The sequence below is a fragment of the Phyllopteryx taeniolatus genome, chromosome 2, assembly GCF_024500385.1.
Source record: "Phyllopteryx taeniolatus isolate TA_2022b chromosome 2, UOR_Ptae_1.2, whole genome shotgun sequence".
Classification (NCBI taxonomy): Eukaryota; Metazoa; Chordata; class Actinopteri; order Syngnathiformes; family Syngnathidae; genus Phyllopteryx; species Phyllopteryx taeniolatus.
The window spans coordinates 34688039-34704177 of record NC_084503.1 but is presented as its reverse complement, the minus strand read 5'-3'; the positions used below and the strand labels follow the sequence as shown (position 1 = coordinate 34704177).

Genomic DNA, 16139 nt, shown 5'->3' with positions numbered 1-16139 from the left:
CATCTCAGCTGTAGGCAACTCCAGCAATGGAGGTAAGACACAGAGGTAAGTTAGTATCCATTATATTTATGCACACAAATCTCAAAATAGTATAGTAAAACAGTATAATGATTACAAACCTTTATTGCCATGATACTGTGGTGTACCCTCACCAGCCACAACATTAGATACACCTGGACAATATCCGTGGAAAATGAGCAGACGTGTCGAATTGTTGGCTATTGACGGCAGGGCTTTGCCCCGATCCCCCACGAATAGTGGGGTTTCGCTTTGGGGTTTTACTGTATAGCTAAATTTCATCTTCCACTTCAATAAATTCTGCACCCCAATTCCATCTATCTATCCATTTTCTTTAGCCGCTTATCCTCAGTAGGGTCGCGGGCTGCTGGAGCCTATCCCAGCTATCTTCGGGCGGGAGGTGGGGTACACCGGTCGGCACCCCAACTAAACACCCCAATTTTCTCCTAAAGAAAATAATTAAATTGGTGCCTCTAGGTCATAATAATTACCTTTACCCTGACTGATACCACCGTGTGTTGCGTTTGACGTGTTTACCACACTCCGCCCACAGAGCAGACATAGAGAAGAGTAAGGCTGAAGGTTATGCTGGAATACAAGTAAATAACTATAATTGGACATCTTAATCAAGAAATGAATTGTGTAAAAAAAAAAAATATATATTCTAAAACAGTACATTTGAAAATTGATAAATATTAAATCTATATTAGAAATATCTGAGAGTAAAAATACTAGAAGGGCCTTCAGAGGAACACATACCAATAGGTATTGGAGGTTTTAGGGGGAATTCTGTAGGTTAGTGAAACTTGAACTGCATAATTGATGTGCTTCCCTTATTGCAGTGTGGCAGGCACCAGTGATAAAGCTGTGGAAGAGTGCAATATACCTACAGACACACAGCCTTCAAGTGAGGAGGAAGAAGAACTGGAAAAGGACACAGGTATGGAGAACATCATTGTATCCACTAGAAACAGACTCAAACACATTTTCCACACAAACACATTTTTTGAAAACAGATGTGCTTTCACTCTAGCTGGCATCTTGCTGAAGTCCCAGGAGGTATTTTCTGACGTTCACGACGACTTTCATGATGTCAAAAGGATTTTGTCCCGCTTTGAGGAATGGAGAAGCTTCTATGCAGACTCTTACCACAGTGCCTACATCTTTCTGTGTCTGCCAAAGTTGCTTAACCCCATCATAAGGCATCAGCTGCTTGGATGGAACCCTCTAAAGGTGCTTATATGTTCAGAATGCATCATGATTCACGATTAGTAGCTTTTAGGTAACTTGGTGTGTCTTTGTGTGTCAGGATGCCAGCACGGACTTTGAAAAACTCCCATGGTTCACTGCAGTGGAGACCTTTTGTCACGGTCACGAGGAGTTGGAGCACTTGGACAGAGAAATGCTTTCTAATGTCATTGAAAGGACAGTCATACCCAAAATAACAGGTAGCACACGCACACATTCTCATGTAATGTTTCTAGTTATTGTTAACTTAGGAACAATGTCATTGTCTACCCTTTCCCCTGATCTTCAACTTCTTTGCATTCTCTTCTCTATTCAGCCTTTGTGGAGCTAGTTTGGGACCCCATGTCCCTCCATCAGTCAGCCCGTCTAACTGAACTTTGTCATCAGCTGAGGGAGGACTATTCAATCTTTGAAGGAGAGCAGAGTAAGCCGGTCACGGTAAGATTGATTTGAAACATATACTACTCATTAAAATTGGCAATATTCAACTTTCGTGTGAAATTTCAGGATGATCCTAAAATTTACTATAACCTTTAAAGGTGAACAAAGATTTTGACCTTTTCTAGAACAACAGGCTGTTTTCGAACAAGGAGCAGAAGGGCAAAATTCACAACAGGTATTTGATCCATGAGTGGACCAATACATTTCTTCCTTCAATTAATTTGACCATTGATCATTTGTTAGGTGTGATCTTGGTCTCATGATATCAAAACATGGACATAATACTAAAGATGAGTGTTTAAATACCAATTGTAGTTGTACCAGGAAGTAAAGTGGTTCATGGATCAAATAACTCTTATGATTTTATTTTCCATTCAGCTCCTTTATAGAGAACCGCAAGTTATGCAAAAAGTACTGAAACATTGTAACGTTGGCAATGTGCGTTCAAAGGTTTGTTCCTGAAATTACACTAGAAAGCTGAATACCCCTAACCTTTTGTGAGTACCGTAGTGTTATTTTGTAGTGGTTCATATCCCGGGACCGTATTCCTTATTTGCATTCATGTCCAAAGACACTCATCAAGGCTGTGATTGGCCGACTCAGGAGCTGTGTAGATGAAGATGTTTTCATCCCGCTCTACCCCAAAAAGTAGGTTTTTTTTCCTTTGCTCCCCCCTCAATGCTTTGATTAAAACGTATATGTTGATAAAATTACTTTTGTTTCATTGCTGTTTTATTAGACTCCTAGAGGACAGTTTGTCTCCTCAGAGTCGCTTTAGTAACCAACAGTTCTGGATGGCCATTAAGGTATGATAATATACTATTACATATTTTTTTCCATTATTTCTCAAAAGTGTGTTAATTCTTGTTTGTGTGTGTGTATGGGCTTGTGGTAGCTGCTAGGAAACATGGGGAAATGGGATCCACTGCTGCCCGATTCTGCGCTGAAGGAGCTGATGTTGGATAAACTGCTGTGCCGATACCTGACAATCACCCTTTGCAGCCAAACACTGTCAAAGGATGACCTTCCTGCATGCAAAAAAGTATATATATTAAATGGGGGAATTGGAAGAGCTTATGTTTTTCACATTTTCAGGTCTAAATTTGCGCTGTCCTGTCTCTCTCAAGATCGCAGACAGCCTGCCAACCAGTTGGTTCAGAGGAGAGAATGAATGTTTGCCTCAGCTCCAGTCCTTCAAAAACCACCTTGTTCAGAAAGCTCACAACATTTGTAAACAACAACCTCCAGAGACAAGGTATTATAAATTTAATGTGAGATATTGGAGCACTCTAAAACGTTCTAATAATGCTCGGTTATGATTGACAATGTCAGAGGGGTATGTCTTTAACAATGATTATTATTGTTAATGTATTCATGTAATCCACACTTGTTCCCTGTCTTCAGGCTTGCAGTGGTTGAAGTGTTGCAAATTCTGAGTAGAATCCGATGCCACGACTCCATCATGAGCATAGCTGAAAAATACCACTATGAGGATGTCATCTACTCTCATCAGCTGCTCAAGCAAGAGACAGAATGAAGCACAGATTCTCACGGACTGTATTGTCTGCAAATGAATGTGCTGACAAGAGAAACAAAATGGTAAAAATTGAAGGCTTATCACTGCCAAGAGAAATGTTCAGACAACTCAGTGATCATGTGGTTATCATCAGCAATTCACTGCTTCTATATAAGACTATTTTTTATAAATAAAGATTTGTATTTCTTTTTGAAGTTTTCTGTCTATTCTGAGGTGTACCACATTTCCTACTTCTGACAGTAGTTGGCTTCATGCTACTGCAATGATGCACCAAGTGAAAAGCATCCACCTTGTAGCAAATAGAATTTCTGAAAACAAGCCCAGATCGTAAAAGTAACTTGTGTAGAAGAATACTGTGAAAAGAAAAAAAGTCTGAAATGTACTTAAGTAAAAATTTAGTCAGTGTTGCTTTCAGATAAATATACAGTACCTGTTTTGATATCTTGGCATAACTGAAAAAAACTTCTCTGCACATAATTTCCCTCTTAACTATCACAGTGCTTGTACTATGAAAAAAAGCTAGCTAATTGGCTTGTGACTTTTATTCCATCAAAATGTTCCCAAAGCTTTGCTAATATTTAACAGAAAAAAATCTGCAGTTCTCTTAAGGCCATGGATGGTGAATACCTTGACCTTAAAAGAGTCAATGGGTAAAGATTTGTGACCCCCGGACCAGAAATGTCAGGAAATCAGACTTAGAAAACAACTTTACTCACTATTGGCTAGGCACCATTTATCCTGCTCATGTAAATCAATGTAGATGTTTCAAAATATTTTTTCATTCATTTTCATTGTTATTCAAGGCAACTCAGCAGTGGTCGGGCGGTACAATATATTCTTTCATATTTAAAGCTGTATCTTGGAATAAAATTAAGCTACATATTTGTGGTGAACACTGGTGGAATGCTTCCAAGAGTCATTAAGCCACAAGAAATGTTTGAGGAGCTGGCTTTATTCAGGAGGCCCACACAAAGCAAAATGCATCAAACCAAGAGGCAAATCCACAAAATCTGCTATCTGCACACATCACTCACATTTGGATGGATGCAAAAAAAAAAAAAAACTCACATAATTCCACACCACACAAGCAACTTTTGCAAAAGTTTCATAGGAACATTTTGTGCACAATCTGAACACTCATTCTTAAAAGCACTTATTTGGACAAGGTGACTATGATGATATTCCAAGCATTACCTACCAAAAACCAGCAGAACATGCCTTTAACTAAAGTAAGTACAGTATACACACATACATTAGACTTCTATTCTCTACAACACACAAACTGCCTTGCTAGTGTTTTGAAAGCTGTCATGTTTAAAACAATGATTGTATGAGAACAAAACCCTGGATTGTATCCTTTTTTACTCAAAACTAAGATCATGCTGGTACTTGATCATGCTAAGGAGCTATTGTTGCGAGCAATGAGTTATTAGTAATGTTACATTCTGCAGAAAGATAAGTGAAGACATTGTCACAAAAGCGTTGTTTGAATGTAATCTGACAATGCTTACTCTCTGGTTAAGGCTGACATGAATGAGCGTTCCAAATTTGGAAACATTCTAGTTGTTATTATGCAGCTGCTTTCAAAGTGCTTCAAGTAAAACCTGGAGCCCAGTGTCGTACAGGAAACGTTATCAGATGACAGAGAACTGGATGCCGTGTTTGTCAAGGCGCTTGATCAGGGTGGTTTTCACAAAGGCGGCTCCTGGTGTATACACTCCTCCACTAGAAAGATGGGGAGGAAAAACAAAATAGGAATTATACCTAAACTCTCAGGCTGTAAATATAAAAAAACTGCACTGTAGTACTGTGCTTATTGGTTCAATAACATCAACACCTATGGACACCTTTATTGAGTATGGAGTTCACAAGCAAACTTGTAAGTCGGCATTTTTTGGGGTGACTCACCTCTTGGGCAATGCTGCGGATTCGTTGAGGATTGTCAGAGCCGCCTGCACTAGAGCAATGGGTGTGGCCACATAGCCACATTCTATGGAGGGAGAAACATTGTTAATGTGTCTAACAGATAAACAACAGGGCTTTTTTTTTTTATATAACCCTCTTTAAAACAAACAAAACTGGTAACATTTGCACTTACCTGGTCCTTGAACCAGCGTGCAAATCTTGCCGTTAGGCTTCCCCTGAGTGGGGTCCAGTCCCTCTGTATAACCCTCTCCATAGAAAGCGAACCGAAATGAGGATGATTCCATCTGAAAAACATACAGTACATCTGTCATCTAGTGCGGGGATTCTCAAGTGTGGTGCACAGGCTCCCTCTACAGTTGAGTTGTATTAACTTATTAGCATTTTAGAACTGTTTATGAATATTAAAATGTAAAGTAGCACTTTTCATACATTGGTAATGCAAGACAAAGTGCTTCAGAGAGATAAAAAAAATAGACATTTAAAATAGCAGGAAGAATACAAATAACCCACCTCTCCCACCACATGTATATGCAAACACACCCATACAAAAACATAATCCAGGGACGTGACAGAAGGTACAATTACCCCGTGTATCCACCTGCTGCCATTTATACAACAGAATGATAGCTTTGTGTTCAACTAAAACAGGCCTAGATTTCACACAGAGTAATTATATTTGTGAGTAAATTGTCACAATTATAATTATTTCAGTATATATAATTTTTGCGCAGTTAGTTTTTTCTAATGTAAACTATGCCACGACTCAGTAAAGGTTGGGAAACACTGAGAACTCATAAGGCTACAATGCATTGAACAATCTGAACTAAAGAGTTTCAGAAACGTTGGCTCTGTTTTTTCAGCGTTGGTCAACATTCACCTGCTTACGAGTTGGTCCAGCCTTGGAAAAGAGTCCAAAGGAGAAGAACTCTGGGTGCTGGGAACCAACAGACAAGACATTAGCATACAAACAAAAAAAATCAGTAATAGATTACCCTTTTTGTTACTTTACCTTAACGAGGAGGTTGCGTCCAAAAGTGAACTTGACCAATAACCAGAAGATCATGCCGGCAAACAACAATTTGATGACACTGCCAATACCGCCAACTCCCGCATAGGCCCCATATTGGACCTGGAGAGGGGGAAAAGCATGTAGTGAGTACATGGTGGCGCTGTACTGTTGGACTAAAAAACTTCAAACGCCTTCACACAAAAATAAAAAAATTGGCACTGCTGTTTACCAATTACATTAAAAAATATATATATATATCATTAGCATTTTTTTGTTATGCCACCACAGAAAGATGCCAGTGATGGCAGCAGCTGAAGTGTGTGATCATCTCCATGGAAGCGGAAAATGCCATTTATTGCACGGTCGTGGTATACACGTCTGTCCTGGCTGCTCAATGCAATATGGTTAAAGTATTTATATCTCACAAATTATTTTAACACTTCTATGACAGTTAAGAATATAATAATGTTACCTGAATCATTGCTTGTGCAGTTAAATGAGTACAAGTTTTTTTTACAATGGTGACTGACTTTGAAATGGATTACTTTCATTTCCACTGTGTCCTATGGAAACGGATTGTGTTTTATTTTATTATTTTTAAAAAGGTTTTAAGGAACATAAAAAAAAACAGATGCAAAGACACAAACTGACCGGAGTGTCCTGATATTCCTCCACTAGGAACCGCTGTGTTCTCTTGACGACTGACGGATCAGAACCCATGAAGGGCACCGTGTACTGCTGGATCTCATTACTGTAGAACAATGCACCTCTACAAAAGAAACAGTTTGATGATGTACTCTGAATATAAATGTACACAACAGTGAAACCCCGTTGCTTGCGGGGGGGACTTTTTTTTGTTACCCTTCCCAAACTAAAACACACAAAAATACTGTTCACTCACCTGCATATTCACAATTCAAATATATTTTGGGAACCTATACGCTTTTATTTGCTGAAAAAGTTTTTTCATTATTATTACTATTTTAAAGTCGGGCCATAGCCCGCTCTAATAAAAAGTGCTTGTGGCATCCACAGGAAATTCAAAATCTTTTCGGGGGGGAGGGGGCGGGGAGGCAGGGCCTCAATAACTTGATCTTCAGTAATCGCAGCAGAGTTCAGTCCCCCTTCTCCCCGCATAACACTATTGTGTTACATATAGTAAGTGCCTTTAAGAGGCCAGGCCTGATGGGGCAGTGTGTGACATTGGCGAGTCAGGAGGTTGGCCGGTTGGCACAAGCTATAGCGAGCCTGCATGTGATTGTCTGGGTGAGAGCTTTGATTGACAGGAGCTGCTGCATGAGCGTGCTCATTGCGTTTAGGTATTTTATTGTTCTCCTGGCACTCAAAAGATGACTGTAGCTCTCCTTTCCTACATGTGAGGGCATCACCAATTTTTGCGATAAAGCAGGGATTTCTGTGATAGAAATGGAGATCTGCCATGTAGCAGGGCCATCGTAGGTCAACAGGGATATGGGGTGAGTGGGACATTGTAACTCTTCAATAGTTGAGCTGCGTAAAATACCTGCGTTTGAGCTTGGTGCCAACAGAAGGCAAAGGTTTGTAGTCAAACTTCCGGCGAAGACTCTGAAGCTTGTGGCTGTCAGCAAAGCCATAGATGGCCGACTGCCACGTGCCATCGTGGATGCATCCTCCCTGACAGGAGAAGGCAAAAACATACAGTACAGTCACAGGAGAGCAAAGTTTATGCAATGACTTGTCTGCAATGTTGTCACATACTTCTGGGCCAGAATCGACGGTCAGAAAGCTCTCCAATGCAGTTAGAGTACCTGCAGACAAGGTGACAAAATGTTTTTAATTTAGGCAAATCAAAAATAAAAATGAGTTCAACAGTTGGGCGCACACTCATACAATAATGTCCACATACCCTTGAACTGTTCCCTGGTGTACAGGACCCCCATGTCTGCAGGGATGGAGTCAAATCCACAGCTTCCGATGATGTACACGCCCTTTTCAGCTGCCAGGTTATGGTAGTTGAATTGCATGCCCTCCAGAAACTGCACACACACACATGGACTAGAGCACTAAGAGAAGACAACATTGGGCGTACCCTGCATAAAATCAAATTCACCAGATGACAGCTGTCATATTCTTTCTTGAATATGAAAAAGATTTACATAAACAATTTAGTTTTTTTGTATTTACATAATAAGCTGACCCTCATAGATCACCATTGGCAATGACGTAACAACCAAGCAAAAGCAATGGGTAAAAAATAAAAAAAATAAATAAAAAGACAAAAAAAATACAAATCTGATCGCATAATCCCAATTACCATTGATTTTGCCTCAACGTGATATTGATCAAGAAATGCTACATTAGCACTACTACTTCACTTTTTTTCCCCCCAGAATTCCAGGAATTGATGACCTGATTATTGACAACTTGCTCTCATGACTTTCCCCTCTTTAATTAAACAAAATGGTTCAGCGTTTAAACGATTTGAAAGGTACATTTGAGCATAGAAGGCCATTTTCCCTGCAAACAGCATAACTTGATTCAGCAATCAAAACTGCATCATGTTATCGGTTTGCCTTCTCACTGCACTCTAGTGTACAGGCAACACTAACACCTACTTGAGGTTCCCCAGAGATGTCAAGGTGATGGGCTCCGTGCTCTACACAGGCTTTAACCACTGGCTCGCCAAAGAACCTGTACTATAAACACAATAACAAAGACAAATCGATCCAGACCACATCACAGATACTCCTAAATGAAATTCTAAATAAAATGTAGACACACACTACTTTAATAGTTAGGGATATTCGCTTTGGGATGAAATTTCAAGATGAATCTAAAATACAGTAAAATCTTTACAGGTGAACTTCTCGAAACTTTTCAATGCACATGTCCAACTGTTCAATGTTTCGGTACTTTTTGTGTAACTTGCTGTTCCCTCACAAGACTGTGAATGGCAAATTTCACAACAGGTGCTTTTCCATTAAATGGTATTTCAAAAGTTCAGAGAAGGTCAAATTAAGTTCACCTGTCAAGGTTATAGTACATTTTAGGTTCATCCTGAAATTGTACCCGAAAGCCGATCATCACAAACTTTTTGTGAAAGAGTCATGTATTTGATGTTTCGTCTCAGTGTGGTTGTCACCAAACTGATCATGTGGCGCATTGACTGTATAATCGTAGTGGGCAAACTTTGGTTTGAAACAAGAACCTGAATGAGTCACCATATACAAAGCAGCATTGCTGGACACAACACGCTTTTGTGTGCTGTCCGTCTGTAGACTCCATTGTGTAAATGAATGCTGCAGTGTGTGAGACAGCCAGAGGAAGAGAGAGTGACACAGTCTCAGGGGAAAATTTTGAATAGTTAGGCAAAACTGATGGCAATTTTGGCTTCAAGTTTTCGTGTCCCGACTCAAAGACTGAACAAGCTCTCCCTTAAAAAAAAGGCACCAACTGTGGTCTACTTACAGGCCCAACACAGTTGAGAACAATGACTGCCTGCTTGCACATGGTGGCCAGAGAGTCGGGTTCCTCCACATCTGCAATAATAATGTCCACTTCGGTTCTCAGCTCGGGCTTTCCTGCAACGCGAGAAGAGCTTCAGTGGATTTAAAAACAAACATAATTTAACCAATTTACTACTTCTTTAAAAAAAATTATGCAAGGTTGAAATGGCTTTAATTACTGGTGTACATGCTTTGTACACCACCCTATTCACCTCCATTTTTCATACAGGTACAATGTGGAAAACTCAATTGAATTCAGTAGTTCAATTTAAAAAATACAATTATAGAGTGAAATATTTAATGACGGAGCGAAGAAAAAAAAGATCGCTTACAGCCAATTAGACCAAACAAATTCTATTACATAATCAAAATGAATTTTTATATAGAAATGAGAGAAAGAATTTTGCTTAATGAATCAGTATATTATACTGTACAAGCTTCACTTTCTCAATCAAACTACTGAAATAAAGGACATTTTCGAGTGCATTTTAATTTATTCAGATTCAGTTACTGTATTTCACTTTCAACATGATCACATATTCACAGAATCTGCAATCACATGATCTGCTATCCGGGAAACCAAATTAATGTCCAATCTACAGACCAATATTATTACAGACTGGATAACAGATGCATTCAAAGTCGCATCATGTCCAAGCTGCACTGAGTCGTACAACCTTTTTTTTGCAATTCATAGCAACTATTTCACATAAATCAAACATCCAAAAAGATCTCATTTCCTGTTTCCCGTTTCACCTAAGCTGTCAGCTTGTCATGTGATTAGCATATCATTGCAGAACAAGCTTAAAATTCATATTTACTCTCTCCAAAACAGTTCAGCTTTTATTCATTGCTTTTCCATTTTTCAAATTCTACTCATCTGACATTACAAATTTCTACAGGATTTCAGTTCAGCGTCAGCTCTTCATGTAGTTTCTCCAGAAATTCCATTCTCTACTTGATAAAACTTCAAACATCCAATACTCACAAAAAAACAGCAGAATGCAATGTGTATTCTTTTATACACACAACCTCCACAATGATACAACTATTGTCACTAATAAATCAGACATAGAACAAAGAGTAAGTGTCAAATGCAGACGCAAGGTAAATTAGTACGCAGTATTTATTAGTACATTGAAGGCGACAAATGTGGCCAATGTGACCAAAGTAATAAATTTGGATGCTTCTGAATTTGCCGCAAGAAGCTCCTGACATCCTAATCCAGTTTTTGCATTAAATGATTACACTGACTGTTGCAAATTAGATTTTCAAGTCACAGATGCAACATTGATTTGAAAACTGATTAGGCCAGTTTAATAATAAGACAAGCTTATTACCTAGGAACCCTCCAGGGTGGTTTAAATTTTTATAAGGAAAGTAACCATAATTGGTAACTAAATTGCAATGGATGCCACATGCACTACTGTAGGCCTGTAGAAACAAGAGTTCTCCCAGCCAATCAACAAAAATGCATTTTGATAGAAATTTATATTCCGTTGGAATATAATTATTGCAAATGAATATACAAACCGTAATTCCAATGGAGTTGGGACGTTGTGTAAAACTTAAACGAGAAAATACTGTACAATGATTTGCAAATCCTTTTCAACCTATATTCAGTTGAATCCACTACAAAGACAAGATATTGAATGTTCAAATTAATAAACAAACGTATTCCAATAAAGCAGACACAAGGGCATATTTACCAATATTAAAGAAGTACAACTCCAATTCCAATGAAGTTGGGACATTGTGGTAAACAAAAAAAAAAAAAATACAATGATTTGCACATCATGTTCAACCTATATTTAATTGAATACACTACAAAGACAAGATATTTAATGTTCAAACTGATAAACTTTGTTTTTAGCAAATAATCATTAACTTAGAATTTCATGGCTGCAATACGTTCCAAAAAAGCTGAGACAGGGTCATGTTTACCACTGTGTTACATCACCTTTTCTTTTAACAACATTCAATAAACGTTTGGGAACTGAGGACACTAAATGTTGAAGCTTTGTAAGTGGAATTCTTTCCCATTCTTGCTTGATGTACAGCTTCAGCTGTTCAACAGTCCGGGGTTTCCATTGTCGTATTTTACGCTTCATGATGCGCCACACATTTTTAATGGGAGACAGGTCTGGACTGCAGGCAGGCCAGTCTAGTACCCACACTCTTTTACTAGGAAGCCACGCTGTTGTAACACATGCTGAATGTGGTTTGGCATTGTCTTGCTAAAATAAGCAGAGGCGTCCATGAAAAAGACGTTGCTTGGATGGCAGCATATGTTTCTCCAAAACCTGTATGTACCTTTCAGCATTAATGGTGCCTTCACAGATGTGCAAGTTACTCATGCCATTGGCACCAACAAAGCCCCATACCATCACAGATGCTGGCTTTTGAACTTTGAGTCCATAACAGTCCGGATGGTTCTTTTTCTCTTTGGCCTGGAGGACACGACGTCCACAATTTCCAAAAACAATTTTAAATGTGGACTCGTCGGACCACAGAACACTTTTCCACTTTGCATCAGTCCATCTTAGATGAGCTCGGGCCCAGAGAAGCTGGCGGCGTTTCTGGGTGTTGTTGATAAATGGCTTTTGCTTTGCATAGTAGAGTTTCAAGTTGCACTTACGGATGTAGCGCCGAACAGTATTTACTGACATTGGTTTTCTGAAGTGTTCCTGAGCCCATGTGGCGATATCCTTTACACATTGATGTCGGTTTTTGATGCAGTGCCGCCTGAGGGATCGAAGGTCACGGGCATTCAATTTTGGTTTTTGGCCTTGCCGCTTACATGCAGTGATTTCTCCAGATTCTCTGAACCTTTTGATGATATTATGGACCGTAGATGATGAAATCCCTAAATTCCTTGCAATTGTACATTGAGGAACATTGTCCTTAAACTGTTGAACTATTTTCTCACAAAGAGGTGAACCTTGCCCCACCTTTGCTTGTGAATGACTGAGCAATTCAGGGAAGCTCCTTTTATAGCCAATCATGGCACCCACCTGTTCCCAATTAGCCTGTTCACCTGTCAGATGTTCCAAACAGGTTTTTGACGAGCATTCGTCAACTTTCTTAGCCTTTTTTGTCACCTGTCCCAGCTTTTTTGGAACGTGTTGCAGCCATAAAATTCTAAGTTAATGATTATTTGCTAAAAACAAAGTTTATCAGTTTGAACATTAAATATCTTGTCTTTGTAGTGTGTTCAGTTAAATATAGGTTGAACATGATTTGCAAATAATTGTATTCTTTTTTTATTTATGTTTAACAAAACATCTCAACTTCATTGGAATTGTAAATAAACATTTACATATTTTCACCCACAATAGTGAGACAAGCCAAAACTCAATACTTCGACCATAAACTTTGAAAGGGGTCACATTTAGTACATACTAGACTGCATAGTTGCACCCAAAAATTAAAAATTACGTGATTAAGATCAGCGATTCTCAATGTGCCGTATGTGATCATCCGGTGTGCCGCTAATGTATTGAATTGTACTGTATTGTAACTTGGTTCCTCTATCTATGCCAGCAACAGCTCGTGACAGGAGAACAATTAAGTACTCTTCCACTAGATGGCAAAAGGTACAATTAAGATGTTTCTCAATCTGTTGCCATTCATACAACAACATTGTTTTACATTTAACTAAAAAGGCCCAGATTTCACACAGAGTAGGTAAATTGAGACTAGATCCTCATGATTTTTGTATTGTTTCCGACATTTTTGTTTGGTGGTGTGCTGTGAGATTTTGCAAATGTACAATAAAAGCAATGTACAAGACTGCAACAGACTATCTTGAACATACCAACAACTTGTTACATTCGCAAAACAAAATGGGGACTGTAGTGCGTGTATGTGTGTGTGTTCCTAAGTGGGCTTCAACAGAGAACTGGTATGTTCCATCAGCTGTTGTACACTCCCAAAAGACAAAGACAAACAGGAGGGGTGGGGGAATCAAAGATTAAAACATACCCATCTAATCCTCTGGTAACCGTCATGAGTACAGAAATTTTCCCAGGTTCTAATCTTGTGATGGTCTTTACGTTCCATGTTTAGAATGTTGCATGGAGACCATCCTAGACCTGGAAAATTACTGGAATAGTTGGTTCCATTTTGCAACATGTTTCAAATGATAACGATAACCTCAGCGCAATGCATGTTCCAAAATAACATATTTTGCATATGTGACGCCAGATTTCGACTCAATAATAGCTCGAACTGTATTGTTAGCTTGGTTGTACTTTGGAGTTCAGCAGCTAGGGTCCAAGTCACCACTTCAGTGATAAGACAATTTGGATAAAAGGTGAAATCAGATTAGTCTAATTGAGTGACAAAAACGTTTCAAGGCTGTCGTCGGTACGGGAGAACGCACAGCTAGACGTCAGCAATATTACTAAATAGCTACGCGCCAATAAAACGCAACAGTAATGAGTTTAGCAAGCCGTGAAGTGACCCAGCTACAAACCGAGGACAGAGGCCGCCTGCTCCAGAACTTGCTCCAACTTCTGCCTGCTCCTGCCGGCCACGGCCCACTTGAGGTTCCCTCGCGGACCCTCGGACGCCGTCCGAGCCACCTCCTCCACCACAAATTGTCCCGTGAACCCGGAGGCTCCGAAGATAACCAGGTGGAAAGGTCTGCTGGACGATGTGTGAACACTCACCATGATGACCGCGCACAAGTGGAGCGAGAGCACGGCGACACCTGACTAACTATACTTTCCTACCCGGAAGAAGAGCGAGAAACTGCTGTGCGATACGGCACGATTTAGTGTCGATCAGATACCAAGGAAAAAGGCAGGGCCAGTATCGTGATACCGACAGCGATGTTTTTTTTAATATTTAAGATAAATTATTATTAAGTATCGAGACATCGTGAAATTTCCTATTGAATCTTTATGACATTTAAGAGCGACTCTTCACCTTTGGATTATTAATAATTTAAAACAAGCGAAGGATTTGGGCAAAGTTTAGAAATTTAAAAAGAACGTTTGCAGTTTTTAGCCCCCCCCCAACTGACGTCCACAAGCACGATTCTCAAACATAATATCATTCAATTATCAAAGTGTACTTGTGATAGAGACACAGAGAATGTTGTCCAGCTTCAACAAAATAGCAGCGCTTCCAAAATTAATTCTAAAATTAGCACTGTAAACAAGCCAGTGTTAGCTCGCCACAGCTGTTACATTGATAGCATGATTTATTTGTAATGGAGTGTTATTACAACACAAAATTGATTGGTTTGAAGTTTTAATTTTTGGAATGCACAATCAATTAAAAATCAAAAATAGGTGATAAACGTATCTGTTGAGCAGAGATGCTGCTAATAACACGTCACTTCTGAATCATCTCAGGTGCTTGAGGTCCATTTGTTATACAGTGTTCCCTCGCCACTTCGCACTTCACGTTTTGCGGCTTCAGTGCTTTGCGGGTTTTCCAAAAAATATACATAAAAATAAAATAAATTCATCAAAAAATAAAAATGAAAAAATACAGCCATATCAGCAGCCATATTGCGGAAAGACGCGTTGTTTCATGTTGAGAGAGGTTTCCCTGCATGCCAAACAAAGAGATGAGTTGACTCAGAGGCTTTGTACATGCCTGTACTGTACGGGCGCTCATACAAGGCGCGTGATTGGTTCCCTGCGCGACATCGACCAATGAGAGCACGAGTGGATTTATCCCGTGAGCTGATTGGCTGCGCATCATCGCAGCCTCACCCAGCATCTTCCTTTGTTGTGTCTCGGCAGTCTCGTCCACGCTGTTGACTGTCTCGCATACTGTATCTTAGTGTTGTGTTCGCAATAACTTTTTTTGTTTAAGCGATAACTTTTTTTGATTAGTTAAGTCCTTACAATGCTGCCTAAGCGCTGTGCCCCTGCCAAAAATTCCTACTTCGCGGATTTTCACCTTTCGCGGGGGGTTCTGGTCCCCATTAACCGCGAAAAAAGGTTTGCTTATCTTATGCCCAGTTATGAGCAAGAGAGGGATGGGCATTTATTAAATTTTCCGTAGGTGAATAATCCAAAATTTTTGCAAGAAAAGCTCCTGAAGCCCAAGTTAACAGGTCAACACAAGGCTGTGGGCGTGTACGGGTAAACCATGAGTGTGCACGCAGTGCACGGCAAAGAATTGACACTTTTTTGTTCACGCCTTGTCTCTGATTGATTGTTCTCCCTTGGGCGTGGTGGAGTGGCGCTTAAGTTGTCGATAGTAAGCAGCGATGCATAGACTAATTAGTTCCCTCTTCAATAAAGGGGAGAAGCAGAAACTTTCGTATCACTTAGTACACTTTTTTTTCTTTTTTTTTTGTCCTGTTCTGCTGTTAGGTCAAGCAGAATGGAAAATCTGTATCCCTTTTATGCCAGAACAGTTTTACTGTGTCACAGTGGAGTTTTTAAGCTTCCGCTGTGGTTTCTTAGTATTATAATTGGGGTTTATTGAAAATCAGACAAGGAGCAGCCGC

The 16139-nt window shown here is 39.6% G+C and overlaps 2 protein-coding genes across 3 annotated transcripts in view; one reads left to right on the top strand and one right to left on the bottom strand.

The window, feature by feature from the left end:
• The window catches only part of gcfc2 (GC-rich sequence DNA-binding factor 2), a 12520-nt gene extending 9082 nt beyond the window's left edge, over positions 1 to 3438 (top strand). Inside the window, exons 9-19 of one of the 2 annotated variants that reach the window (XM_061765894.1) lie at positions 9 to 45; positions 861 to 958; positions 1052 to 1077; positions 1201 to 1251; positions 1328 to 1466; positions 1583 to 1704; positions 2279 to 2355; positions 2447 to 2513; positions 2603 to 2749; positions 2835 to 2962; positions 3112 to 3438. In XM_061765894.1, the coding sequence (XP_061621878.1) occupies positions 9 to 45; positions 861 to 958; positions 1052 to 1077; positions 1201 to 1251; positions 1328 to 1466; positions 1583 to 1704; positions 2279 to 2355; positions 2447 to 2513; positions 2603 to 2749; positions 2835 to 2962; positions 3112 to 3244 (1025 nt within the window). In that variant the 3' untranslated portion in view covers positions 3245 to 3438. Of the gene's footprint in view, positions 1 to 8; positions 46 to 860; positions 959 to 1051; positions 1252 to 1327; positions 1467 to 1582; positions 1705 to 2278; positions 2356 to 2446; positions 2514 to 2602; positions 2750 to 2834; positions 2963 to 3111 lie in introns of both variants that reach the window. The other variant, XM_061765893.1, reaches the window with a different exon arrangement.
• Positions 3439 to 4178: 740 nt separating this feature from the next.
• On the bottom strand, positions 4179 to 14427 carry LOC133474310 (saccharopine dehydrogenase-like oxidoreductase). The gene is made up of 12 exons (XM_061765886.1): positions 14142 to 14427; positions 9627 to 9739; positions 8774 to 8854; positions 8065 to 8194; positions 7917 to 7966; positions 7702 to 7832; positions 6831 to 6948; positions 6180 to 6299; positions 6048 to 6104; positions 5343 to 5454; positions 5153 to 5234; positions 4179 to 4969 (listed from the first exon to the last, which is right to left on the bottom strand). Exons 1-12 carry the CDS (start codon positions 14338 to 14340, stop codon positions 4879 to 4881), a joined length of 1284 nt encoding a protein of 427 aa, XP_061621870.1. The 5' UTR covers positions 14341 to 14427; the 3' UTR covers positions 4179 to 4878.
• Between the last annotated feature and the right edge of the window lie 1712 nt (positions 14428 to 16139).